The sequence below is a fragment of the Talpa occidentalis genome, unplaced genomic scaffold, assembly GCF_014898055.3.
Source record: "Talpa occidentalis isolate TD23 unplaced genomic scaffold, MPIMG_talOcc4v2.1 talOcc4.15, whole genome shotgun sequence".
NCBI lineage: Eukaryota > Metazoa > Chordata > Mammalia > Eulipotyphla > Talpidae > Talpa > Talpa occidentalis.
The window spans coordinates 25486739-25514636 of record NW_023601543.1 but is presented as its reverse complement, the minus strand read 5'-3'; the positions used below and the strand labels follow the sequence as shown (position 1 = coordinate 25514636).

Sequence of the window (27898 nt, the reverse complement as noted above, 5' to 3'; positions counted from 1 at the left end):
CCATAATTAACACTTGTCTACATCACAAAAGTAATGCTTGCTTAAAGTATTATCATTATCCTATTTTCAGATCAGGAAAACGAGTCATAGTGAGCTTAAGTGATCTGCTCAAGGTAAGAGAACATGTATTAGATTTGAACCTGGTTTTCTCTGGCTTCAAATCCACTATTTCCCTCCCTAAAAATATCTTTTCCCACCCTCCCTACTTCCCCAGTGTCAAATACTACAGAACATGCCTGCATGGATAAGCTTATATGTGTCTTCTCGCTCAGTGATGTTTGTGTGCATCTATTATCTGAAGTCCATGAAGCATTTGGTATATTGTGCTTGTGTTGACACTTTTGTTTTCAGCCTGAGGTTCATTTATTGAAATGATGCTTGCTGTTTCATTTGGGGATGTTTGTTGAGCCTGACAGCAGAGCTGACTTGGTAGTAGAGTCAAACCTCAGACACTTGATTTATTATGATTAAAGGCTAAGGACACTCAAGACAAACTGGTCTATTTAGTTAATTCTTGGGAGTGTTACCAGGGACATTCTTGTGATAAGGACATTTTGGAAACCCAGAAAAGTGACCAAGACCTCCTCCATCTCTGATACTGACTGAGCTGCCAGAAGGAAGTGAAGACTTGGCAGGTCTTTTCCCAGCTATGCAATTTCTGTCACCTCCTGTGAGCTTACTAGGGGTGACAGGCATCTCTGTTAAAAAGCCTGTATGTAAATATAGTTGTATCTTCCACTATGTTATCCTGAGGACAAAACAATTGCCACCCTTACAGAATATATCAGCTTCTGGATTGGATGCCAATGAGAACAATATGTCAAATATGAAGTATTCTGCTTCCCCCTGCCAAGTAAACACCAGCTTCTTCTATGGTGGTAGATTTAAAGGGACAATCACCACTTTTCTTGTGTGGCAGTGGTAGTGGGGGTGAGCTTTTAACCTTGGCAGCTAGTGGCTTAAATGGTGGCATGGTGGAAGAGGCCACTAGGATGCACATTCAGTAGCAGATGTCTTCTTGGACTATAATTTCCCCCTCTGTACTGTTAAATTGTTTTGCATAACTGTTTGGTTTAATGTGCAGTGCAAGAGGAAGACTGAGCTGCTTATGAAGAAACAAATGATATATTCCATGGAGCAGCTGGTGTATTCAAATGTTGCTTTCTTGGAGAGAGTGCCATTTGGGAATGGCATCATTTTCTCTGACATTCACATGGCGATTCCCTATATAAATTCAGTCTTCAGATGACTTCATGTGTGTGTATTCCCATGAGCTGGTGAGACACTGGCTTTGAGGCATTAGGCTAATGGCAGAAGCAGGGCATGTCTCTGTACTAATAGAGAATTTGGGAGGTCTTTCTTCCCTTGAGGGCATGGGGGCTTTGCAGAATAATGTTAGAAGGCAGGAGAAGAGAGTACATAACTAGATTCCTGGTTCATCCACATTCCAACCGTGTGACTTTCGGTAGATTATTTTGCTTCTTTGAATGACTTATTCTCTCTAAATGACTCTATATTGTCTGACCCATATTATATGCTAATTATGATTATAATACAGTGGGATACGATGTGAAACCATGAGAAAAAGTAGAAAAGTAGAAAAATTATAAAGTGCTTTTAAAATGTAAGGAATTACTGGACCTATTATTCATTCAAGAAATACTTATTGAGTACCCACCATGTGCTAGACACAGTTCTATGCTTGAACAAAATAGAGATCACTGCCTTTACAGAGCTTACTTTAGAGAAGGGAGCCATCAAAAAAATAATAAATAAGTTAACTATATAATATATATAAAAAGCAGTAAGTACTAAAAAAGAAAAAACAAAAAAAAAGTAGAGCAGAATAAGGAAGACTCAGGAGTGTAAGGTTGGGAGGAAGTGGATCATAAGCACAGCTTTCAGTGAGAAGGTGAGATGTAAGCAAAAGGGATGAGGAACTTAGCCATTCAGAATCAAAATAAAAAACATTCCAGGCAGAAGAAACAGCCACTGCAAAGCTCTTAGAGAGAAAATGTGCCTGGCAAGTTTGGGAGGCTGGTACAGAATGAGGGGAAGAGAAGTAGAAGACGAAGTTACAGATTATATCATGAAGGACCACATCAGCCATTATAAGGATCTGGGTTTTACACTGAAAGAAATGCAGAACCTAAAGGAGGTGTGACACGACCTGACTTGCATTGTAAAGGGAATCACTGAGCTTTTGTTTGAGAAGAGACTGGAGTGAGGCAAAGGGAATCCTATTAGGAAGCCTTGAAATAATCAAGTTGAGAGGTGAATGATAGTGACGCACAATGACAAGTTATTTGATTTTGGATATTTCTTGAAGGCAAAGCTAACAGGATATATATTGGTTGTGGTTTATGGAAAAAGAAAAGGGTCAAAGATAAACTTGAGATGTATTTAGTGTGAGTAGTTAGAAAGCTAAAGTTGCCATCTACTGAGCTGGGGAAAGGTATAGGGGTAGTAGGTTTTGACAGGAAGACCAAGGATCCAGCTTTGGATATGTTGGGTTTTAGAAATCAGAAATCAATGAGAAGGTAATGAGACATACAAGTATGAGATTTTGGACAAAGGCCTGAGCCAGCTAAATAAATTTGGGAGTCATCTCCTATAGGTGTTATTTGCAGCCTGTATGAGATCACCAAGGAAGTGACTATAGACGAAAAAGTTGATTTGGGGAATGATCAACCATTTCGAATGCTGATTATGAAACAAGTAAGGTGAGGACTGGGACTTGACCATGGGATTTGGTAGTGTCGCTGTTACTAGTGACTTTTACAAGGGGGCAAGAGGGGTGGTGTAGTCATTATATTTAATTCAAAGTGCATTTAAAAACATAAATATTTAACCTGATGATATCAGACACAAGAAATGAGAAAGATTTTGTTCTAGTGAAGCACACATTCCTTGAGGTTTCTAAGCTTGTAGCAAATATTAAAAAGAAAACCCTGTAAGGAATTCTATAAGGGCAAGCCTGTCCAGACTTTCACTTGAGCAGCATGCGGCGCTGGTGTCGGGAGGTTTCTTGCCAGAGGACCAAGCTGCGACCCTGGTGTGCTTATCTGAACGCCACGGTTGTAGGCAATGGGATTCGCTCTTTACCCGTGTTTAAATGCTAACCTTTGGCCTCTTTAGGTACCTTGAGAAAGAGAGTTATGAAATTTTCAGAAGAAAACAATAAATTCATGCCCTAGAGAAAACCAGTTTTCTTTGTAGGATCTTAGGAAAGTTTTTCCTGCCTCATTTCCTCCAATTTATTGTATCTATTTCAGAGGTCAAAAATGGAGATGTGATGTAAGAATTATATAAGAGAAAATATTAATTAAAAAATGAAAAATAATAAAACTAAGAAATATCTTGGTAAAAAATTGCTGATTGCTAGTGTGAAAAAAAAAAGTGGTGTGTTACCTAAACTCAGGAATTTTTTCTTCTAGAAAAGATCCCATTGTATGTGCATGTCTATTCCACCAGGTTCCCATGTCATGCAGTTTTGGGAGTTGGGAAACCAATATGCCTATGATGATACACTTGCTACTGTTTTGCCATGAATAATAAAGTCATTCGTCTCTGGCAAAAAAAAAAAAAAAAACAACAAAAAACAGGGGCCTTCCCGGTGGTGCAGCGGTTGAGCGCTGGGTTGCGAAGCTGCCTGCGGCCTCTGCGGCGCCGGTTCGATCCCCGGCTGCTCCCCGGCCACCGGAGGAGGGTCCCACATGGCGTGCAGACCTCTCCTGCCGCCTGCTGCTCCCCTCAGCAGTGTACCTCGGTCCTTCTGCCTGCTCTGCTCCCCACTCTGGCTCTGGTGAATTCTCTCACCCTCCTGCACTTCTGACTGTACCCAGTGCTTGTATAAACAAATAAATAAATCTTAAAAAAAAAGATATTTAAAAACAAAACAAAAAAAAAAGTGGAGATGTTAGAAAAAGGGGCCAAGTATTCTTACTTTTTATTTTCATGCATCAGTATATGGTCTTAAGGTGATTTTAATGTTCATTTAGGGTTTTTTTGTATCATTTCTTTTTATTAAAGCATTCTAACTATAGTTGTACTCTGTGAACAATAGTGTGTAAGGATGAGGACAAAGAAACGTCTGTCCTTAAGGGGACCGGTGCCCTGCAATCCACTTGGCAAGCCACCCAGCATGGCTGTATTGTGTTCTTGCTGGATTCTCTATACAGCTTTTTACTCTGTGGACATTTGGTGGTTCCCAAAGCATCAGTAGGCAGACCCCAGTGTAGGAGCCTACATAGAGGGCCAAGAGAGAAGAGTTAGTTCCTTACTCTTGTTTTACTCGTTTTTGTAACTAAACAGCTGTGTAATCTCAGCAAGTCATTTATCCCCTATGGGTCTTCACTGCCTCAGTTGTATAACAGGAGTAAACTTTGCTGCCTGGGATTGTTGTAATGACTAGATACGTTTATGTATGTGAAGCTACTTGAGGATGTAATTAGCAGAAGGAGGAAATTATCAAACGCAGGAATGAGTTACCACAGGAGATTATAGAATCTTATTTTGAGATCACTAAAACAGAAAGATTCTTCCATTGCTGGATAGGCAGTAAGCACATTCCTGATGAAGGTAAGAACTGTATATGACCTCTGATCTTTCCAGATGGTAAAAAAGAATCCATTCTCTCTTGGCAAGCTGGCATTTATCACAGAAACAGAGGAGGCCACAACTGGCGGTTAGTCTTGCTCTTGTGAAATTTCAGAGGGGTATTCTTGAAACTCAGTACTGAATACAGGTAAGGATCAGAAAGGATAAAAGGTATGCAAAGATATTTGTATCACGCTCCCAAATGATTCACATAGGAATGTCTAAACATCTGGGCTGGTTCAGGTGAAGGCATGCTAGACACACTTTTATTATCACTTTTATTATCTTGTCTCAGTGGCCTTGCCAATTACTTTCCAAGTAAATGTTTCTTAGGAATAACTAGTTAAAGCTGTGAAACGTTCATCGCCATATTCCCAAGTAGAGGGCCTGCTCCACACAACTGGCAGAGTATTTCAGAAAAAGGCAATGAGCAGCCTGAAGTACAGAGAAGTCTGCCAGAACTCAGATGCAGAGTGAGCAAATGCTTCAGATGTGAGGAGTTAAGCTAGGACGATCCACCAGTCCCCAAGCATTCTCTACCAGATTGGCCTTAGGTCTCCTGAAAGGATTATGCATGAACTAGAGCCACAAGACAGTAGTGCTCCCTCACATCTATTCAAGTTGAAAACCACATTTCCAACTATGAAATGAATTGTATCTCTGGTACTTCTAGTTTCTGTTATGCCTGTAGTTGTCTCCCCTCCTACCTTCCAGGGGTCTCTAGTCAGTTCTTAAGATGTATCACATACTGTTTTTTAGGGCCCAGAATTTCTCCACAACAATTATATTAGCTAGTATTTATTAAGCCCTTACTATATACCAGGCACCATTCTAGACTTGCTGCATATATTAACTCATGAAATTCTCACAACTGTGATTATCTATATATTTTACAGCTCAGGAAACAGAGACAAAAAGTAGTTAGCAACTTTCCAGTTAAGTGGGAAAGTTGAATTTAAATACATGTCTGTTTGACACAAGATCCTGCCCTTACAACCACCATCATCTTTTTAATGACTCTTCCAAAGAAAATATACAAACAAAAACAATTTTTTTCCACTTCAGACATATGAGGGAAGACTTGGGAATAGAGTGCTTTCTCATGTTACCTCCAAGTTATTTTTATTTCCTATATTTTTGAACCTGTCCTCAGCACTGGCAACATTTAAAATCAAGAGTATTTCTAGAATTATTATAGTTATTTCCAGGCTTTCCGAGGGCCTGTGGGCGTCTCACAACAACCAAGATGCTGTCTTTCCTCATGTTTGAATACTGTTTTGAGGAAATGATTTGTCTGTCTAAGAAAATAACCAAGAGATATAGCTTCAAACATGGTTGTTTTTCTCCCATGACTAAATTTTTTGTTTCCTGACAGGAAGCAAGAATCTGTGATTTTCTCTGTAGCAGTGAACAAATTTGGAGGAAGAGGAAAGGAAATCAGTAAAATTCGGTTTATTTATTTATTTTTTAAGATTTATTTATTTATTCAAGCACTGGGGTACAGGCTAGAGGCACGGGAGGGGGTAGAGAATCCACCAGAGACAGAGCAGGGAGCAGAACAGGCAGAGGGACTGAAATACACTGCTGAGGGGAGCAGCGGGCAAGACAGGAGAGGTCTGCTGTGCCGTGCGGACATCTCCCTGGCCGGCCTGGAATTGAACCGGCGCCGCGGAGGCTGCGGACAGCTTCACAGCGCTGCACTCAACCTGCTGCGCCACCGGGGAGGCCCTAAAATTCGGTTAAAATTGACCATACCCCCCTTATTCCACTTTATGTATTGAATATTTCATGTATTTTCAAGAAAGAGCCATGTTTAGCTCCACAGCTGCACAAGTCTTTTCCTTCTTTCTTGATAAATTAAAGATGGTTCATGGGAATTTTAAATGTCAGACCCTATAACAGGGAAATGCCTTAGTGCACAGAATGCCTTAGTGCACAGACTTTTCTTTTTAAGGCAAAGGTTGTAGCTTTTAAAATAAAAAAAAAAATGGTTTAAAGAGTAAATCAAGTTGTTTTATCCATTTTAGCCACCCAGGCAGCTCCTATGTTAAAATGATAAAATTTTCCCTTTGGGGACAAGGACATCTTGGTGTTTTTCTTAGGTGTGGGGATGGCAATGAGAAGTAATAACTGGGTTTTTTTTTTTTTTTTTTTTTTTAAGGAATCTTCATTGAATGCATGTATCCGAATGGTACTGTTGCACTGGAGAAGGGAGCACTAAAAATTAGTTTGTAAATAAGAAATTGGCCTCTGTACTCTCCAAAGGCACAATTTTAATCCATCCCATGTAACAGCCTCAGTTCCCGTTGGCTGTGAACTACTTTACCTTGCCTGAAACAGAGACATTTATTGACTAAACAGACCCAGAGGATTTGCTCCTTTTCCATCCCACTGTTAGTAACTGATTGCTAGTTGGTCAGTTATGAACATCACAAAGGAGCAGCGTAGGACTATTAGCTGCAAGGAAAGTGGTGGTTTTGATCAGTTGTGAGGACAAAAATGTCGTAAGAGTGAGATTAATACAAACTTACGGGGTTACAGATTCTAGTTGTCAGATGGCTAGCATGGTTTCTGCCCTAGCTATCTTTCTGAGCTACTTGTAAGATGTGGGTTATCTCATCTGACCTCAATTTACAACTCCAGCCAGCTATGAGAATCGTGCTTTACTTAGCATTTCCATGAAGCGCCATAGGGACCCCTGTCTGACTCTTCAGCATTCATTCCATTTTCACTGGCTGTGATGACTGGCTGCTTTCTGAGCCCCGGCAAGACTCTCATCACTCATTTGCTATCCTTACTGGTTTTATAGGAAGAAGACCCCCAAATAAAAATAAAACCATTTTTTTTGAGAGAGAGCGTACATATGGTGAAGCGCACAATTTTTAAAGATACAGATGAATGATTTTTTAGAACACGACATTAAGACACAGGAAATTCATTTCTGATACCCAAGAAGGCTTCCTCATATCCCTTCCCAGTCATAAGCGCCACCTAGAGGATAATCAGTGTGTTCACTTCTGATCTAACGGATTTGTTTGCCTGTTCTTAAATTTCCTATAAAGGGATATGTACTTTTATGTATCTCATTTCTTTCAACATTCTTGCTAATGAATTTTTTGTGGAGATTCGTACTCTTTTATTTTGGTTATATAATTAGGAGTAGAATTGCAGGGTCGTGCGATTGTCGTACGTTTTGTTTTAGAGGATATTGTCAAATAGTTTTCCAAGATAGTTTTACTAGTTAACACTTTTACTACTAGTAAGTTTCAGTGGTTCCGTGTCCTTCTTAATGCTTGATAGTGTCCGTTTTTCCTATTTTAGCTATTTTGGTGGAGTTTTGTGTATCTCATTGTAGTTTTTTTAAAGATTTATTTAATTATTTATTTATACATGCACTGGGTACAGTCAGAAGCGCGGGAGGGCGGGAGAATTCACCAGAGCCAGAGCGGGGAGCAGAGCAGGCAGAAGGACCGAAGTACACTGCTGAGGGGAGCAGCGGGCGTGGAAGGAGAGGTTTGTGGTCTGCACGCCATGTGGGACCCTCGCCAGCGGGGATCGAACCGGCGTTGCAGAGGCTTACGGGTAGCTTTGCAGCCCAGCGCTCAACCGCTGTGCCACCGGGGAGGCCCTCTCATTGTAGTTTTAATTTGCGTTGTCCTGAAGAGTGACAGTGGTGAGCACCTGTTTATATGCTTGTAGGCCATTTGGTTTTCTTTTCTGAGAAATGCCCTTCAATTTTTTTTTTCTGTTTTTAAAAATTGGGTTGTTTGTTTTTTTCTTATCAATTTGAAACAGTTTAAAAATATATGTATATAGGGCTTCCCCTGGTGGCGCAGGCGGTTGAGCGCAGCGCTGTGAAGCTGCCCGCAGCCTCTGTGACGCTGGTTGGATCCCGGCGGGCCTAGGAGCAACGCACATGGCGTGGCAGACCTCTCCTCTCTTGCCTATGCTCCCCTCAGCAGTGTATTTCAGTCAGTCTGCCTGTTCTGCTCCCCGCTCTGGCTCTGGTGAATCCTCTCACCCCCCACACCTCTGGCTTGTACCCCAGCTCTTGTATAAATAATCTTAAAAAAATATGTATGTGCTGGAATACAAATACTTTATATATATATATACATGTATTATGAATATTTTCTCCCAGTCAGTGGTTGATCTTTTCACCCTCTTAAAATAACCTCTGATATATGGAAGTTCTAAATTTTTTTTAAGATTTATTTTTATTTATTTATTTATTTATTTATACAAGAACTGGGGTACAGGCCAGATGCGCGAGAGGGTGAAAGGATTCACCAGAGCCAGAGCGGGGAACAGAACCGGCAGACGCACCGAAGACACTGCTGAGGGGAGCAGCGAGCAAGGCAGGAGAGGTCTGCTGTGCCATGTGGGAATCTCCTTGGCTGGCGGGGAATGAACCAGCTCCGCAGAGGCTGCGGACAGCTTCACAGCGCTGCGCTCAACCCGCTGCGCCACCAGGGAGGTCCACCACTTTGTTTTTTAAATTTTATAGATTTTTAATATAATTTTTAATTTTTGTACAAAGTATGCATTTTCTTCTCGGTTATAGTCCCCGTGAAAGTCCCACCACCCATTCACCCGTGAACGATCACTGTGGTCCCTCGTGCTCTTCCCACCCTGTAAAACCTCTTTGTCTTAAGCGCCCTTTGAGGATGGTTTTGGATTTCCTAACTCATCAGCCTCCCCACCTCTTCCAACTTCAAAACCTAGGTGGCTATTGGAGGAAGAACCCGGTAGCGCGCCTGGCAGCCCCTCCCTCTGGCGAGTGGCTCTCCGAAGTACCGCGAGACTGTGACTAAAGCCCTTTGTGTGGCGCCAGCCTAGAACTCGGCCAACTGCAGGTGAGAGAACTAGCCTAGCCCTTTGGGCTGGGCTTCAGATTTGCACTCCATTCTGCTCTCAGTAGAAGATAAGGAAACAGGATGAAACCAGAACAAATCCTAGAAATCTGAAGGCAAATCAACACACTTAGAGGGGGTGGGGATGGGATGAGAACAAAGGACGCTTATGGGGTGCTTTGGTGTTGGGGCAGTGTGGTGCTCTGCACCTCAGGACGTGTGTACCTGTAGTTCCCTAAATCATGTACAGTGCGTTAAACAAAGGTTACTTCGATAAAACTTTTAAAAAATAAAAAAGGGAAGCGGATGTCTACTTTTCCTTAGTAAAGTCCCCCCGCTCCGCCCTGGGGCCGAACCCTGGCTTCCATTTGGGTGACTTCAGAGTTAGTGAATGTCCAGTGAAGAAAAGAGCCACCTCACTTAGGAAAGGGCCCTTTGTTCTCAGAAATTTTAATTCGTCTTGTCCTTGTTTCCACAGCTCACGGATATATTTCAACCTATCTCTTGCGACCGGGGCATTTACTTCCAATTTGAAAGCATAAGTCTGGAAAAGGTTTAGGAGGCAAAATCTTGACTCATCCTCGACTCTATCACAGGTGAGTAGTTCATGAGTCTTAGGGCCAGTTAGGTTGAAGGGGAGATAAAATGAACACAACTCGCACAGCCAACAATAGGGATCTGTCTGCCATAGAGGTCACAATCAACTTGGAATTTCAGCTAATGAGATTATCAGTTTCAGTTCTATTCCTCCTTAGAATGAGATGTCAGCTCTGGCCCAAGTAAGGTAAGTTTTTCTCGTGTACACATCTGAATTTGTGCTCTCTGGCATAATAGTTTAGGAGTTGGAGCTGGTTGTACACCTCTACTTACCATATAACCATGCACAAGCTACTTAATTTCTCTGAGCCTTACAGGGTTATTGTGAGGATCAAATATACTAATATAAGAAAAGTGCGTTTCATAGTGCTTGACTCATAGTAGGTCTTCCACAAATGTGAACATTGATGAGAAAACTTGTTTATGGACATCTCATCTCATCTTATATATATTTCTTGACACTAGAGATTAAGTTTGGTTACATTGGGGGGAGTAAAATTTATGTATAGCAAAGTATACAAATCTCTGGTGTCATTTAATGACTTTTCACAAATGCATACTCCTTTGCAGTGCCAAACTCTGTCTGAAATATGATCATTACCATGACCCTAGAAAGTTCTCATATCCCTTTTCCCAATCAGTTCCCACTCCTCTAGATGCAATTGTTATTTAAATTTTTTCCACTATAGATTATTTTGCATTTTCTAGAATTGCTTATGAATGGAGTTATATAGTATATATTCTTTTGGATTTGACTTCTTTCACTAATTGTAATGCTTTTTATATCTACCCATGCTGACCTTATAAGAAGTGGCTTTCCTTTTATTGCTATTTAATATCACACTGTATGACTACACCAGTTTATCTATTTTTTGATTGACACCTGTACTTTTCCCACTTTCTGTGGCTATTGTGCATAAATCTGCTTATAATCATTCTCGTTTTCGATACTTCTATTTCCAAAGTGTGTCAGTTACATAATCTTTTTTTAATAGCCATTGTAAATTATTTTTGTTAACTTTCATTTCTCTTGGATAAAATATTTTAGAGTGGAATTGCTGAGACATACATAGGTGTATACTTAGTTATGCTTAGTTTTATGAGAGCTTGCCAAACATTTTCAAAGAAAGCATACCATTTTACATTCCCTCCAGCAATAGGTGAGAATTCTGATTGCTCTACATATTTGTCAACATTTGGTGTTGTCAGTCTAACTTTTAGCTAGTTTAGTGAGTATGTTGTAATGTTAATTTGCTTTCTGTGATGAATACTGATGTTGAATATATTTTCATATTCAATGAGACTTTCAAATTGAATATTCTTATTAGCTATTCATTTTTCTTCATTGGTAAAATGTTGAATACTTTTATCCATTTTTACATTGGGTTGTCTTTTTATTATTTTTAAAAAAGATTTATTTATTTTTGCATACAAGAGCTGGGGTACAGGCCAGAGAAGTGGGGGGTGAGAGAATTCACCAGAGACAGAGTGGAGAACAGAACAGGCTGATTGACTGAAATACACTGCTGAGGGGAGCAGCAAGCGAGACAGGAGAGGTCTGCCTTGCCATGTGGGTTTCTCCCTGGCCAGCCAGGTGTCGAACTCGTGCTGCAGAAGCAGTGGTTTGCTTCACAGTGTAGTGCTTAACCCTTTGTGCCACCAGGGAGGCCCCATCTTTTTATTATTGATGACTGAACTTACATATTCTGGTTACAAGTTCTTTGTCAAATATGTATTTGTGAATATTTTTTCAAGTCTGGCTTGCTTGTTTATTTTATTAACTGTGTGTTTTGATGAGTTGGTTTACCTTTCTATACCCCTGTGATCTCATGCATGATTGAAAATTGATAATATTTACTGAAGGAAAAAGTTAAAAGTTGCTCCTTCCTTCCTCCTTCCCTCCTTTCTTTATTCAGTCACACTAACTGATTACCTATCGTGTGGCACCCTCTCTTTTGTGACTTGGGCATACATCAGAAAACAACATAGACAGGTTTCCTAACCTGTGACCAAGTGATCGAAAAAAGAAATCAAGGATCACGTAAGTAATAACTTGTCTTTATAAGATAGTGAAATATGAATCATTTTAGTCTATATTATGTATGTGGGGGTAAGGTGGGAGACAGAAAACAAATAAGAAAATAATGAGGTAATTATAGGTATACCATAATGCAAAAATGCACTGTATACATAATGAGAAAGGAATGCTTACAGGACTTTTTCAGGTTGGAGGATCAGAAATCTGAGGAGATGATATTTAATCTGAGACCAGAATGATAAGAAGCCATTTTTTGTTCTGGGGGAAAAGGAATGCAGGCAAATGGATTAGCTAATAATAAGGCCCTTAAATTGATTTGGGGTTAGGTATAAATGATATAAAATACTCCTTTAAGCAAACTAAGGTGTTAGGGGTTGGGTGCTTTGGAAATGACCATAACTGGAATAAGCTAGTGCTAGATCCTTACTCTTTCTTATTACTCTTTCTACAGTACTTAGCAGTTTCTTAATAACCTTTCTGCCCTCCCTGCACTTCCCAGCTCCTAGGTTCCAAGATGATTTGTAGATTCGCTGACACAGTGGTCAAAAGGGTTAAGGCTAGGTCAGCAATTTTTCTCCTCATAGGTGACCAAGTGATCAAAAAAAGAAATCAAGGGTTGCATAAGTATTAACTTGTCTTTATAAGAGCAAAATATGAAATGCTCTTCCTCTCTGCTTTTTATGTTCAGATTGTATAATATAAAACTATGAATATACTATTAGTTTGGTAAACATGTATTGTTCATTTCTAAATTTTTAGATTTAGAGAGAGATGGTAAAAAAGATATCAGGAATGGAGACATATAGAAAAAAAACAGAATGAAATTCATATCAACCAAGAGGAGGAGTAAAAGTATCCTAGAGGGAGACAGAGAAGCTGAGGGGGAAAATAGGTGAAAGGGAAGCCAGCGTTAAATAGGTTTTTTTTTTTTGTGAGTGTGCTCCTGTCAACATTTGTGTGCCTTTGGATTGTGGCCATCACAGTAGGTTATTGCTTTCTTTGAAAAATGTGATGGTGCTCTCTAGTAATATGCAACACACAACCTTTCTTCTCTCTTTCCACTGTGATGAGATGATTTATGCTCTACATTAATGCCAAATTCCTGTCATGATTTATTTTCTTTATTTCCTTCCACCAGACTGTTTTTTCTCTAATCAAAAAGCAGTTCTCCTTTGAGTTAATAAAGTATTATGCCTCTAGTACCTATTTTCCCTTATTTCAGCTGGACCATTGCCTTCAACCAAAATCTTGCCTTCGGGTCATCATGATTGTGACTTATCAGGGCAAACTCCATGTCTATTGTCAGGATTTTGGATGCCAAAAATGTGTGGTCTGACAAGACTTATGCTAAGCAGAGATGGTATATAACTGAGTGGGTCAACCCAGGCCCTGTGGAGACCAGCAAGCTCCATGTGAAATCACAGACCATTTGGCTAATGATTTTTTCTGTACTCCAATAAAGGCCTAAGGAGTACGATTAGCTATGGCTTGCTGGGCTCCACTGTGGTCAGAACTGCTGGGAACAGGGCAATAATCAATTTGGCAGCATCCTAAAGGAGTGAGATGGATGGCTGATTCCTAATACTTCCTGCTAAGAAAAGCTTGACTGAGGCTGGAGAGAGGAAATCAGTCAGATTTGCAGGACTGGTAGCCAAATGTATCTATCTATCTGTCTGTCTGTCTGTCTATCTATCTATCTATATTTATCAGTCATGTAGTAGAGATACATACTTTAATAGATGGAAAATTACTGACTAGACTATTGCAGGCAAATCAATGTGGGGAAATGAGATAAAAGAAATCAGGGGAGAGAAGAGCACAAGGGACTATGGTGAAAGTTCACAGGTGAACTGGTGGTAGGAATTTTACAGGTAATACACAATGATGTAAAAGATATAAATAAAAAATATAAATTATGAGAAAATTTTAAAAAAAGAAATCAATGAAAGGAATTTAGCAATTCATATAAGACATGTACTAGCTCACCAGGACAGAAAGAATAATCTATGTAGAATAAAAGAGAAGACAGTCTGACCCCCAAAACTAATATAGACTCTGCACTTTTGGGGACTCCAATTCCCAACTCATCTCCCTTGTTAGTTCAGTTTAAGGTTGTAGAATTGCCATGTGAAACCTTGAGGCATATATGACTATGAATGTCCTAGGTGAACAGAGGAGAAAGGCTGAAAAATAAAACTATAAAACAAATGAATAACCAATATGAGATATATCAAATTACTAAAAACTTGCAACCTCAGTAAACTCATTTTTAAGGGGGTGGTGGGTGGTAAAGCAGACAAATATGACAGATTACATTGGCGAATACCTAGATTTTTTTTAATAAGAATATTGCCTTATGGAAGTATAAGTTTACTCAGTAAGAGGGTTTGCAGAGTATATCAGACATGCAGGTGAGCGTAATTATGACCCTTGCTTTAGATAAAGTTGGAGGAACTGGATTCCAAATATGGAATATTGGGAGTCATAGGAAATGATCATGAAACCAATTTTATCACAGAAGTTGTTCAACATTTGAAAAAAGAAGATGTGGGTCTTTCATTTACCCTAAATTCCCCAGGATGCAGGCACAATTGAAAACGTGAATGAATGGATTATTAAGAACACAGAAATAATTTTGAAACATCAAATATAAATGGTGCCAAGGCAGAAAGCTAAGAAAGATAATTGAAAGAGACTGAGTGAATGAATCTTCAGTAGACATGTTCAAGAAAGATGGACAAACTACCTATGCTCACTGTGTTCTTAAATTGTCTTAAATGTTCTTAAATTTCCTATGTTCTTAAAATGTCTAAGAAGAAAGACCATGAGAATTGTAAAGGAAAATGAGTATGAGTAAAATATCCTCATAAGATCATCAAAAAAGAAGAATGGTAGCTGGGGCTATCCTTTCAACCGGTAGGATGGATAAAGACTGAAGGATACTAATCTTTATATTTCTCTTTTCTATTATTAGATCTGCTTTGCTGTTTTCTCTTGGCTGTGACAATCTGATGGTCATTATAACAGTTCACTACAAGTACAAACAAGATTTTCATATATAAACGTTGTGGGAGGTTCAGCAATATCAAAAAGTGTTGTTGGATCATTGGTATCACTCTGTGCTTGACCACCATCATAAGCATATCAATAGCCCAATTTCTCGACCAAGCCAACCACAGAACTATTACCAACTTCACAAGCTCCGTTGTCATCAAGAACCCATTTGCGGCAACTTTTAGAAATATTTTATCTACTGAGAAGAGCAACGAGGGATGGAGTCTGTGTCAATCCCTGTAATAGTTGGTGGACTTGTTGATTGTATATCTCAGTTAATAAGAATAGCTGAAGAGCTTTTACCATTGATTTCGCAAGAACGAGTTTCTTATGTAGAGCAGAATGATAGAGCAGAACAGATAGAAGCAAGTCCTCCCGAGGAAGCATTACCAGATCTTGCTGATTTCTTAGACTTAGAATCAATACTTACACCAAGAGCAGATGAAGATCTAATCTTTGATATAGATGAAGCCATGTTAGACATAGAAGAATTATATGAAGATGTACTCTCTGGTATGAACAATGAGTTAAGAAGTGGATAAGACCTAGTTTGCCCTCACCAGCATGTGAGAATTGATCAGTTCTCTGTTTTACACATATTCTGATTTTTCTGCATATTAGACATGAGTTTTCTCCTAGTTCTGCCCATTTTCATTACTAACACCACATAGAAGTAGTAGTATTTGCTATACTTCCAGTAGAGCTTATTCTCTTCTTTTGATTTCATTTAAAAGCTCTGACTTAGTCACGTGGTTCTTCCTTTGCCTATACTTTTCCTGCTATGATTCCTGTGCAAACAATTACAAAGAAAAATTCTACACCTAACTGAGGAATAAAGACCTGTTGAACTCTATGATATCTTGGGACCCAATTTCACTGTTTTACAATGAGTAGAAACTAAAAGGGGAGTATTCTCCAAGATGTATTTTAGGTATTTCCCCCATTTTCATAGATTCATGTTATCCCACTTCTTTTTCAAAAAAGACTTACATTAGTAACTGTTTTTGCTAGCCAAAAGAAATCTGAAATATATTTTTGCTTTTATGATAAAAGGCAAAAAGCAAAAGTAGCATTTAGTATTGGTTTTGCAGCAGCTGTTCTAAAAGCAATGCATACCCTAGCAGCAAGGGTGGGGGCACCAAACTTCTTCCCTGGGAACTATTTTATATAGGCTGTATATATTTCTTTTTTAAAAAATCTTATATTTCTTTTATTTATATATTTCTTTTTTATATTTCTTTTTAAAAAATCCGAGGTAATATTAATTTGCCACACAGTATAAGTTTTAAGTGTACAGTTCTTACCACAGCAATACCATGCTCAACACCAGATGTCTAGTCACCATCCACCAAAAACCAGTTGACTCCTTCTGCCCCATTCCCCCAACCTTTCTCTTTGGTAATCATTACCCAGTCATAAAGAGAGATGAATCTTGCCATTTGAAACAACATACAGGCTGTATATTTGTATCATTCTTGCTTTTACTAATGTTTCTGTTATTGTAGGTAGTGTGTGGTATTTGGTAGGTTATTTTTTGGGGTCTGGGAACACTCAAACTTTTTTCTATATAAATTGTAATTGCTGCTTTGCTTTATGCCATTTTGATTTATGAAAAATTTTATAGGAAAAGTCTACTTTCAGATAATGTGGGAAATCTGTATAGTGAATATGTTCACATTAACAGAACAATATTGAGGCACTTTTATTGGAGAAGATGTAATGCCTTATGAGAGATTTAATGACTTTATGAGAGACTGTGTCAACCACACGCTGTTACAGCTGAATAGGGGAAATACTTCTGAAAAGGCAACATCTACTAGATAAGAAAACTGCAAACAGGTTTTCAGATAACTTTTGCCAGAGAAAACCTTTGAAAAAGCTGAGGTCAAGCGGTTTCAATGCAGGGCTGTTCACCCACATGCTTACCTACAGTGCAGCTACTCTATAATATTGTTCCCTAAGTGGAAATGATAAATTATACTAAATAACAACAAGAGAAAAGTACTAGTATCGGAAAGGCTGGACAAAGCCTGACTAGGACTAGTCACCAATGGAAAGTTAAACACTTAAGGCATAGGCTTAGAGATGATTGTCCACAAGTAGTTCATAAGGTATTTTTTCTTGGTTTTAGCTAAGTTATAGAGAATAATTGATAGGCTTATTATAATGAACCTGTTGTAACCTTGATAGAAATCTTAACTATAGAGATAAGGGGAAAATAGTGAACTTAAAATGTGGGCTGGTCTTTAACACTAACAAGTCTACAGATACGAGAAGGGGAAAATGCAATAGTTGGGGGAATCCCACACTCAAATAGACAGGGACCAAGGAAATGGGTCAAAAATTCACTGATCATACTAATTCTGTGTCATATAGTACCATCGTTTCCATTTGGAAAAATAGCTATCCTTCAGTCAAGCCCATGGAAACTATAGTCTTCCTAGAAAATGGCTTTTGCATCTTATGACATGAATAGCAACTAGGCAAAGACCTAAAAGTGTACCATTGGATAAAGTCATATATGCTAATTGTGAAGAAATGACATGCAGAAGTCAATCTACACTGGTAGAAACCAAACTCCACTGATTCATATACAACAACCCCCCCCACCCCCGCCAACCTGTGGTCAGCTGTGCCCAAACGTACATTGACAGAGAAAAAGAGAGTGCACATGAGTGCACATTCACATAGTTTTTATTATAAGATAGTTATAGTCATTCCATTTTATTGTTATTAATGTGCCTAATTTATAAATCAGATTTTATCATAGCTATGTATGTGTAGGAAAAATACAGTATATAGGGTTCAGGATTGTCTGTGGTTTCAGGCATCCACTGAGGGCCTTGGAATGTATTCTCCATGGATAAGGGGGGACAACTATAGAGTCCTAAAGCATGTTTTAGTCAAAGGAATTAAAAAGGCATTTAATAAAGTTGACCTCTGAGCTAACCAATGTGACAGATGCTGCATGTAATACTAAATGAGGGCTACATGCCCTCATTTAAAGGTAAAGGGGGGAAATAATGGACTATATAACTAGGTCTTATTTGGATAAGTAGTATCAGGAGTCAGTTTTGCCACTGACTTTCGGGATAAGTTTGTTTAGCATAACTTTGAGAGACTGCTGGATGAAGAAAAACTATTGTTGACCCTTTTGAAAATTGGAACTTAGGGAGTTACTCAAACATACTAGTATGAGAAAGTTCCACAGTGCTTAAACATGATGAGGAAATGAGAGGCCATGATTCCACCACAGATTCTACTTGGTGAGTAATTTAGATGTAAATAAGCAGATCTGGAGTTCCTTGGATGCAATAGATACTGAATGGTAGCTATTCCTCTAAGTGGAATTCTGGAATGTAAACTTTATAACAATTTCACAATAGATAAGTGTGAGCTTGTTAAAACTTAGCACTAATGAGAGAACACAAGCAACCATTCTAATTCAAGCAGGTCATCAAAATGCAGCAAGTAAAATCTGTGATTACTCCAGACAGACCATGAAACAAGTTAAGACTCAAACCAGCCTATAGAATGACTAATGGTTATCATAGCCCTTAGGTGACCTCATAGGTCACCTGGAAAGATTGTTCCATAATGGCACCTCAAGATTAGATAAAAAATATTGCAATGTTTGCTTTGATTGTATAATCATATGTGTTTAAGAATTGTTAAGATGTAACCCTGCTGCAAGTAATGGATTGGGGTTTTATTAAGTATATATACTCTAAGAAATAATTAGAGGTAAAATAAGTAGCGATAAGAAATAAGTGTAGGAAGTAAGAAAATATATAGGAGCATAAACTAGTAGGGAGGGTATTTTCAGGAGAGAGCAGAAAAATAATTAGTTGTCGAGAGTACTATAGCTGTTTATAGTAAAGAGTTAGTTCCTTTATTACAATATAGTATAGTTAGTTCCTAAGGAGGTTTATGAACCAAGTCACTTTTTCTCGTTTGTAAATTAGCCAGCCCTAAGTTGTTGATTTTAGAGATGTCATAAAAATTGTTGAGATTTTGTTGATAATGTAGAAATAACTGGGTGGAATTGATACAAGTCATGTACTTAAATACCTAATTAGACAGATATAGCAATTAACTTGGCAGTCTACTGATTGGATACTTTGATTAGAGTTCTGCATCCCTCTTCCAGGAGAGAGGAGAGAGTGGCTAGTTCTTTATCCAAACTAGTCTTTTTGTGGATCTTCTTGAGACCAACACCAAAGTGAATCTTGTATGACATGGTATGATAGAGAAGGAGACAGGCTCATCATTTTGAGTCAGACTTAAATGTTGAAAACAAAGGTAGATGGTCTAGGAGGTGGCACTGAATCAGGAAGCACAAGTTTGTATCCCTGTATGATTTGGTAAAGTGTGTGGGAAGTTGTGACCATATAGTTATATCCTTATATATGATGATTTCTGCCAGTTATTCATTGACTAGAACCTTTATTAGCTATTGATCCACACCATTTTATTGTTATATGTTTTAACAGTTTATAACTAATAAACTTTTATTTCCAAATCCAAACTTGTGGTTTTTAAATTATGTGGTGGTGAATTTGGAGGCTACTACACCAACATGAAAGAAGCCCAGTCTACAGGGGCCTCCCTGGTGGTGCAAAGGGTTAAGACGCAACCTATGAAGCTATCCGCAGCCACTGCAGCACGAGTTTGATCCCTGGCAGGGAGCTAACCCACATGGTGCAACAGACCTCTCCTGACTGCCCGCTGCTCCCCTCAGCAGTATATTTCGTCAATCTGCCTGTTCTGTTTCCCACTCTGTCTCTGGTGAATCCTCTCCCCCCCACACACACCTCTGGCCTGTACCCCAGTTCTTACATGCATAAATAAATCTTTTTTTTTTTTTTTTTAAAAAAAAGGTACGCCAGACAACAGCAGGTGGAGTATATTCAGAGAGCGTACTGAACCAGGAGTCTGGAGTTCTGGATTTGTCCTATAATCCTGAATTTATCTCTGATATACAAACCTTGCTTATAAAATGGGAGTTGTAATAATCTTTATGTCAACTTCCAGTGGGAATAAGGAACATGTAAAATGATACAGTTTTCAAAATCTTTGATATATGTGTGACAATGGGACACTATATGAAATCAAGACTTTAGGAATATCTGAAAGATGTATCTGTGACAATACCTGAAAGTCTATGTGACATATAAAGATTTTAGAATAGCTTTATAATTGTTTTCTAAGAGATTCAAGTGCCATGTCAAAGTTATAGTTGAGAATCAGCTATTGTTTCATTCTTCTGAGCTTGTTTTTTTAATTTAAACCAAGTTTAATTTTTTGGGGGAGTCTGCTTGAGTTCTGTTAGGAGTAGTTATATTCCATGTAAGACTAAGATTTATTACTGAAGGTGTTAGGTAACGCTAAACATTATCAAATCACTATTATCCAACTAGATTTTTACAAATTCTTTTTTGACATCAAAGCTGACTATTGTGTTCTTGTATTGATAACTTTAGAGATTGGAAGTAGATAGCCATTTCCTCTTGCATGTACTTCTTATTTTTTTCAAGGCCCCTATCCTTCCAAGTCCACATTTAAAACCTATTTTTCTTCTGCTTATATAAAACCCTTAGCTTACAAACCAACCACCCAACCAGCCAACCGAAAAACCTAAAAATAGAAAAAATAACTCCTAATTCCTGAAGTTATTTGGGAGTTATTTGTATTGAGAGCTACAACTATCCATAGGTCTCAAATGTCACATATTTTTAGGGTAATAAAGAATATTTGAAAGTGATCTCCATTTATACTTCTGAAAAACAGAACTGGATTTTAACAAGGTAAAGAAAACCACTGAACTCTTTACCTCTAATCACAATTTCATCTTAAAGACTCTAGAAAAATGTGAAAGCATATCAAGAAGTACTTTTTAGTTTAACACAGTTGTTCATATGACATGGACTAGGTAGACAAAATATTGAGATAAAACTTCAGTCTTTCAGATTCTTCAATCAAAGATGCCATTAACAAAATATGTTGAAAACACATAAATACACCTGCCTCTAGAGTATAACAAATTCTGGCAATACTCATTGTAAATCATTTTATTCTTGAAACCCTATCTTAATGTTTAATGTTGGCCCCCCCAACTTCCAGTTTTTGAATATGCAGCTCATTTTATAGAGGAAATTGTGTGTGTGTGTGTGTGTGTGTGTGTGTGTACTACATTTTTTTTTAAGCTCAAGAGATATGTCTGAAACTTTTAGATGTGAGTGGGTACAGGAGTCCCTTACAATACTTCCATCTGTTGAGAAAGTTTCTATTTGTATTGTTTTTCCCACTTGGAATCGCAGCATTCTTTAAAAGAAGATTAATCAGGGAGAAGTGGTGTATCAGCTCTTTTCTGTTCTGAGTACAGACCCTGAGGAAATAATCTACTATCTTTTTTTTAAATAGATACTTTAAAATTATTTTATAATTTCTTTTTTTTAAAGATTTATTTATTTATGCATACAATAGCTAGGGTACAGGCCAGAGATGTGGGAGGTGAGAGGATTCACCAGAGACAGAGTGGGGAACAGAAAAGGCAGACTGACTGAAATACACTGCTGAGGGGAGCAGAGGGCGAGTCAGGAGAGGTCTGCTGCGCCATGTGGGGTTCTCCCTGGCTGGCTGGGGGTCGAACTCGTGCTGCAGAGGCTGTGGATTGCTTCATAGTGCGGTGCTTAGCCTCTTGTGCCACCAGGGAGGCCCTGTTTTATAATTTCTTAATTGAAGTAAAATTTCAACATTGTATAAATTTCAGGTGCACATCACTTTAAATCAACATCTGTTAAAGTCCAATTCTGTCATTCACCATAGAGTTCACTCCTTTCCCCCAGCTCACCCAGTCCTCTTCGCTGTTCCCTTCAGGTAACCACTAATTGTTCTTATAGTCTCAAAATTTATTTTTGTTTTATTTAGTTCTTTCATTTGTTTATTTACCACAGTGAGTGAAGTCATATGGTGTATGTCTTTGTCTGACTTCACTAAATGTAATACCCTTTATGACCTTGAAGATAGAACATCATGGTCCAACTGGAATCAAGCATGCAATTAAGTAAGAAAAAGAAGGCAGTTTTTGTCTCTTACCTCAGTTTTCCCATTCCTATCTAGAAGTTGATTTCCCTTTATATTACTCTGGTCCTGGGAGATTATTCTTGTTTAGCCTTTTTCAGGACCTGCTGGTCATCTGAAAAAGCTGGCTTTAGAAAAAATGCCTCCAATGTATTTAGGGGCTCCCAACATGTAACCCTCAAACCGAATATATTCCATCAGACTCTGGCGTGTGACTCACTTAGGTTGCTAATATATTTTTCTTCTTGATGAGCAAGCACACATAAACTATATGTGTGCAAGGAATTTGTGGGATATTATCTAACATAGAAAGCTGAGTTTATTTTCCATAAATATAATAGAGGGATAAAGCTAGTTGGTTAGCCTAGTTCCAGCACATCCTACATAAGGAGAGTGTGTACTGCGAAAATTGGTGATTAAGTATATTACATAATATGATAAATTATGGTAAGTCCTCATTTAATGTTGATAGGTTCTTGGAAATTGTAACTTTAAGGAAATTGATGTTTCATGAGACCAGGTTCTTGATAAATGTCAGTTAGTTAACTGTGGGCCCTAATTCTTTTTTTCATCAACATTATAATGAAAATATTGAAGGAAACAATACTATTCAAGGGCCTGCTGTATATCAAAATTGTGACCTTTTTAAGGCGTGTAGCCTTAAGTAATGTGTATTTCAATTTTAAAAAACTAAATTATGGATATTGAACAGAATTATCAGTCTGCTTCCTCACATCAAAGAATTCTGAGAATGAAGTGCTCACAGAGATTTGAATTGTTGGAACTTCCTTAACCCACAGAATTGTATTTCTTATCCAAACACTCTAAACTTGAAATGACAAAAAACTCTTCAAATAAGGATATTAATGATTTGTTGAAGGTGAGAGTATTCAGTCTGAAATTAAACATATGGATCAAATAGGGAACAATTAGAGACAATACTCATTTGGAACTCAATGGAACCACAGACCTTTTAAAAAACCACTGTAATTCACAGATTGGGAAAGGTTACCCAGTTCTTTAGTGGAAATGAATTCATAATTCAGAAGAATCTTATAGATTTTGATGAGTATAAATCATGTTTTACATTCTGAGAGCAGTGTCATTGCGGTGGGAACCTTAAGGCACATGTGAGTTCTCAAACTTGTCCTACTAATCTGTGACTTATTTTGAAGAGACCCTAATCTAAAATTTCTCTATGGCACTGTTAAGATCTTGGAAGATTTGGAGCTAAATATATAAATCCCAAAGTAATTCTGAAGCCTGCAGTCATGGGTCATATTTGGATTTATGTGTGCAAGAAAGTATATTCTTTTTTTTGTGAAATTATTGACATTGAAGTTGAGAGTCATTCACTATCTTTGCTTGCTGAATTTGCTGCAAAGCTGGAGTTGGAGTTTGATGTGCTCTGAGACAGTTCAGTCTATTAAATGCCATTGTCTATTAAATTCTCATTGATTTGAGTCACAATGATGAGTGAATACTGCTAGGCCTAAAATTGTCAATCTCTGCATAAATACAGTGCTTTTTAACTGTTGTATTACTGCTAAATAGCCATAATTTTGAATAGTTGAAAGGTTTCACTTTACCAGAATTAAGAATTAAAAATAATGTGACCTGCAAAATATGAAATTCTAATTGAATGGACTCACTATTGAAAGAAAAGTGGCCATCCCAAAACTTGAGCATCTTCAAAAAATAATTCCTAATTATTGTGATGGTTGCATAACATTAATGTACTTAATGCCACCGAACTTTAAGTTTAAAAACGGTACATTTTATGTTATGTATATTTTACTCAATAAACTCAATACACAGCAAATGGGCCCAGAAAACAATTTTGGAATCTCTGATGGCTAATTAAGAGAGCAAAAAGAAATATAACTCCTTGGCACATTCGGGTTGGTATAATAATAGCTGAAAAATATATGAACTATAGTAGCATGTTCTCTAATAAAAAATAATAGAAGAAATTATAAAATAAGAGACCTAAGAAACAAAGTTTCAGGGAAATAAAAGGATTAAAATATGAGTGGAAAATTATGAGAAGGTTAATGAGGGCTGGAGGGCAGTGACTGTAGAATAGGAAGATGTTTCCATGGGTATATGCCAAGAATATCAACACATGAGTGCAGGAATGATGACAATGGTTTCCACATGTAGCAGTAACAAACTGGCAAGTGAAGATTATGAACAGAAGGGATCACATGATAAAGTAGTTGGAGGATGATTTATCAATAAAAATTGATGAAATATTACAGTGAAATTGTTTGAAAATAAATGCTTGGTTAATTTTCAGGGGGTGGGAGCCTAAAATTTTGAGGTTTCATGCTATCTAATGATGTAAGAAGTGCAAACTTTAGTTCTATTCTGCAATATCTATTTGTTAACATTTCTATTCCCTTTAACCATTTTGTTTTCTGGAAGCAATTCATGTTCAAAAAATACCTGTGATTTTTTTTCTCAGTATTAAACAGTTCATGCAAAGTGAAAAGTACATTGAAACCATGATATACATCATTAATGGAACTATACACAATCAAAATGTAGAAAAGTCAATTAGACCTTACAGCAGACTACCTAACACAACTGATATTACATATCAACAAAAGGACAGTGTGTATGTAGGGGTCAGGGGATCAAGAGGAAAGGGAAGAAATGAGCCTTTGCTATATCTTTTACAATTTTAGTGCACAGAGTCAGACCATGTAATATGAGTCCTCAGGGTGTACCAATTAAAGTGAATAATAATAGCTAATACTTCTTGAATGCCTAATGTATGCTGAATGTTGTGGTATGCATAAGCATGTTACCTGTTTTATTTTATTTAAACTTTATATTTTCCCAGGGCAGTAAATGTTCCTCATTATTATCCCCATTTTCCAAACAGTAAAGTGAGGTTTAAGTAACTTCAGACTTAGTGAAATAAGTTAAAGCAAGTAGAGGCAAAAAACAGGATAATGATACTCTGATGTGGGCCTATCCATTTACTATCTCCCCAGTTACAGCCTTTTCAGTCTACATGTTGCTCTTTTGTCATTTTAGAACCCTTCAAGGTTGCCTTGGGTACTCATTTTTGCCTCATTTCAAAGGCATAGTATTCTTATTTTCTTGTTGGCAAGAAAGGGACCAGATGTGGTCCAACCACTATGGAAAGCTATGTGGAGGATCCTCTGCTAAAAATGGAGCTTTCGTATGATCTAGCAATTCCACTCCTAGGTATCTACCCAAGGACACAAAAACATTAGTTCAAAGGGACATCTGCACCCCTATGTTTATTGCGGCACTATTTATAATAGGTAAGCTATGGAATCAACACAAATGCCCAAAAATAGATGACTAGACTAAGAAGATGTGGTATATCTACATAATGGAATATTACTCAGCAATCAAAAAAGATAAGCTCATCCCATTTGCAGCAACATGGATGGAGCTGGAAGGGATCATGCTCAGTGAAATAAGCCAGAAAGAAAAAGAAAATACCGGATGGTCTCACTCATAGCAGGAATTTAGAAAACCTAAATAAGGGATCAGGAAAAAAAAGAAATTATAATAAAGTAAAAATAAAAATCAACAGGCAACTGTAAACCAGAGACATTCTTCGGGGGGTGGGGTGGAGAAGGGAGTAGGATCAAAACGGGTGGGAAGAGCACAAGGGACTATGGTGATCGTTCACGGGTGAATTGGTGGTGGGAATTTCACGGGGACTATAAGCGAGATGAAAATACATACATTGTACAAAAATGAAGAATGATGTAAAAAATATATAAAATAAAAAAAAAGAAAGGGACCAGGTGAGCCCACAATGTGATTTGTCTCAGAGCCTGGGCCCATGCAGGGACCCATGGGCCCATGCAGTGTGGTGGTAGTCCTTTAGACAGCAAGCACCTTCTGGTTCAACCAGGTTGAATCTGACTTCAGATACCATTGGAAGAGAGATGGAAAAGAACATTAAAGTGCTTCCTGTGTATTCTTGTTTATTTCCCATAATAGCTCAGTGAAGTGGAAGAACTATTGTCATGAGCAAATAATTTCCTGAAAATTTGAGTGACTTTCTTTAGGTCACACAGCTGGTGAGTTAGATTCCCATCCTCAGTTGCTCTGGCTATCAAGTCTCTGCCCTTTCTACTGTACTATGCTGTTTCATTAAAGAGCTCAATTAGGTTTGCTCAATGAGGTTACTGAAAGTTGTTTGATAAGATGGCATAGAATAGCACCTGCTAGATTGTAAATGTGACAAAGCTAAGCCTCTCATGTGATCTGCTTGGACCTGACCTCTGTCAAAGAGGTGAACCCTAACAGTTTCAAGGTCACACCATTGCAGATGTTGCTCCAACCTTCTATACAACTGCAAACTCTGAGCATAACTCCAGCTTTCAAATGTTTATCTCAGGCTTCTTGTTGAGGGGCTGCAGAAGACTTTATTCTGTCAACAATTACCAGCATCCAGACAGCAAGCCCGCTGTGATCACTGCCCACCATAACCTCAGTATATGGGGTGGGGTCCTTTGTTTTGTGTTCTCATTCATAGTACTTATGTTAGTCTGTAATTACATTTTTACTAATGTGATCATTAATGTCCACCACTAGCTTATACAAGCTCCATGAAGGCAGGATTAGTACCTGTTTTCTGTATCCCAAACACCAAGAATAGTGCTGAATAAGCACTTGTTGAATGAATGGGTGCTGATCAAAGGATCAGGTGATGAGTATTTTCCCCTACTTATCTGGCCATAAAGGAAAGATGCAGAGACTGCATGTGCCGTGGATAAGTGGGCCTGTTTTTGAGGGCTGTCTATATTGTTGGCCAGAGGGCTAGGTGATAGAAAAATGTTGACTCTTGTTCTGCTTTTGGACTCCAGAAGGCTTAAGCTTCTCTAAAAGCAGAAAAACTCGGCTTACCTCTTTCTGGTGGTATTTGATCGCCACCTTCAGCTTGGCCAGGTCATGATACTTCTGAGGATCAAGCTCTTCACTGTGGTCATCTCTGTGGTTGAGGATGATCTCCAGTTCCCGGGAGCTGCGAGCTTGGTCCAGCAGATCTTTGGCAAAGAGTTTGCACTGCTGGGAAAGCTCCTCATACTCAGCCTTGAACTCATTTTCCACCTTGCTTAGCTCCTTGAGCTCCCAGCCCAGGCGGAAGGCAGTTAAGATGGGGTCCTCACTTGATAAGGCAATGAGTGAGGGGCTTGCTAGAGCTTTATAAATGTTCAGCCGGGAGCGGGAGTGACGCAAGCTGTCTACCTCTGAACTGGACACACACTCCACACAGTTGCAGCGGATCTGATGGGGCCTTGGGATAGTGACCCGTTTTTGCACAAGCAATTTGATGATTTCATAGTTGTTGGTGTGGGCGGCCAGCATGATGGGAGTGATGTCTGGTGTGAACTCAGAGAACTGGGTGTCCATCATCAGAGTGGGGACCTAGGTATAAGGAAATGAAAAAATACAAATGGGCTGGATTAAGGCTTAGAAAAAGGGCCATAGAGCCCATCGAATGTTGATGATTCTGGAATTGGAGTCACTGCTCTTTTGTCAATTCTATTTGCCATAATAGCGCTTTGTAGAATGGTTACTGTATACTAGGCATACAGCACTTTAACATATATTTACTCATTTAATCCCGACAACAACCTTGTGAGGTAAATATTCTCCCCAAATGAAGATGCTGAGG

The 27898-nt window shown here is 38.4% G+C and overlaps 2 protein-coding genes across 3 annotated transcripts in view; one reads left to right on the top strand and one right to left on the bottom strand.

Moving 5' to 3' along the window:
- Positions 1-27898, bottom strand: part of TRPC5 (transient receptor potential cation channel subfamily C member 5) — a 237405-nt gene that overhangs the window by 67962 nt on the left and 141545 nt on the right. The window contains exon 3 of the mRNA XM_037512058.2: positions 27127-27648. Within this exon, the coding sequence (XP_037367955.1) occupies positions 27127-27648 (522 nt within the window). The remainder of the gene's footprint in view (positions 1-27126; positions 27649-27898) is intronic.
- On the top strand, positions 88-19602 carry TRPC5OS (TRPC5 opposite strand). 2 transcript variants are annotated; one of them, XM_037512059.2, is made up of 5 exons: positions 88-113; positions 9325-9455; positions 9931-10048; positions 11966-12090; positions 15062-19602. In XM_037512059.2, the coding sequence occupies exon 5, from the start codon at positions 15360-15362 to the stop codon at positions 15681-15683; it is 324 nt and encodes a 107-aa protein (XP_037367956.1). In that variant the 5' UTR covers positions 88-113; positions 9325-9455; positions 9931-10048; positions 11966-12090; positions 15062-15359; the 3' UTR covers positions 15684-19602. The 2 variants fall into 2 exon arrangements, with proteins under 2 accessions (XP_037367956.1, XP_037367957.1); XM_037512060.2 differs by lacking the exon at positions 11966-12090.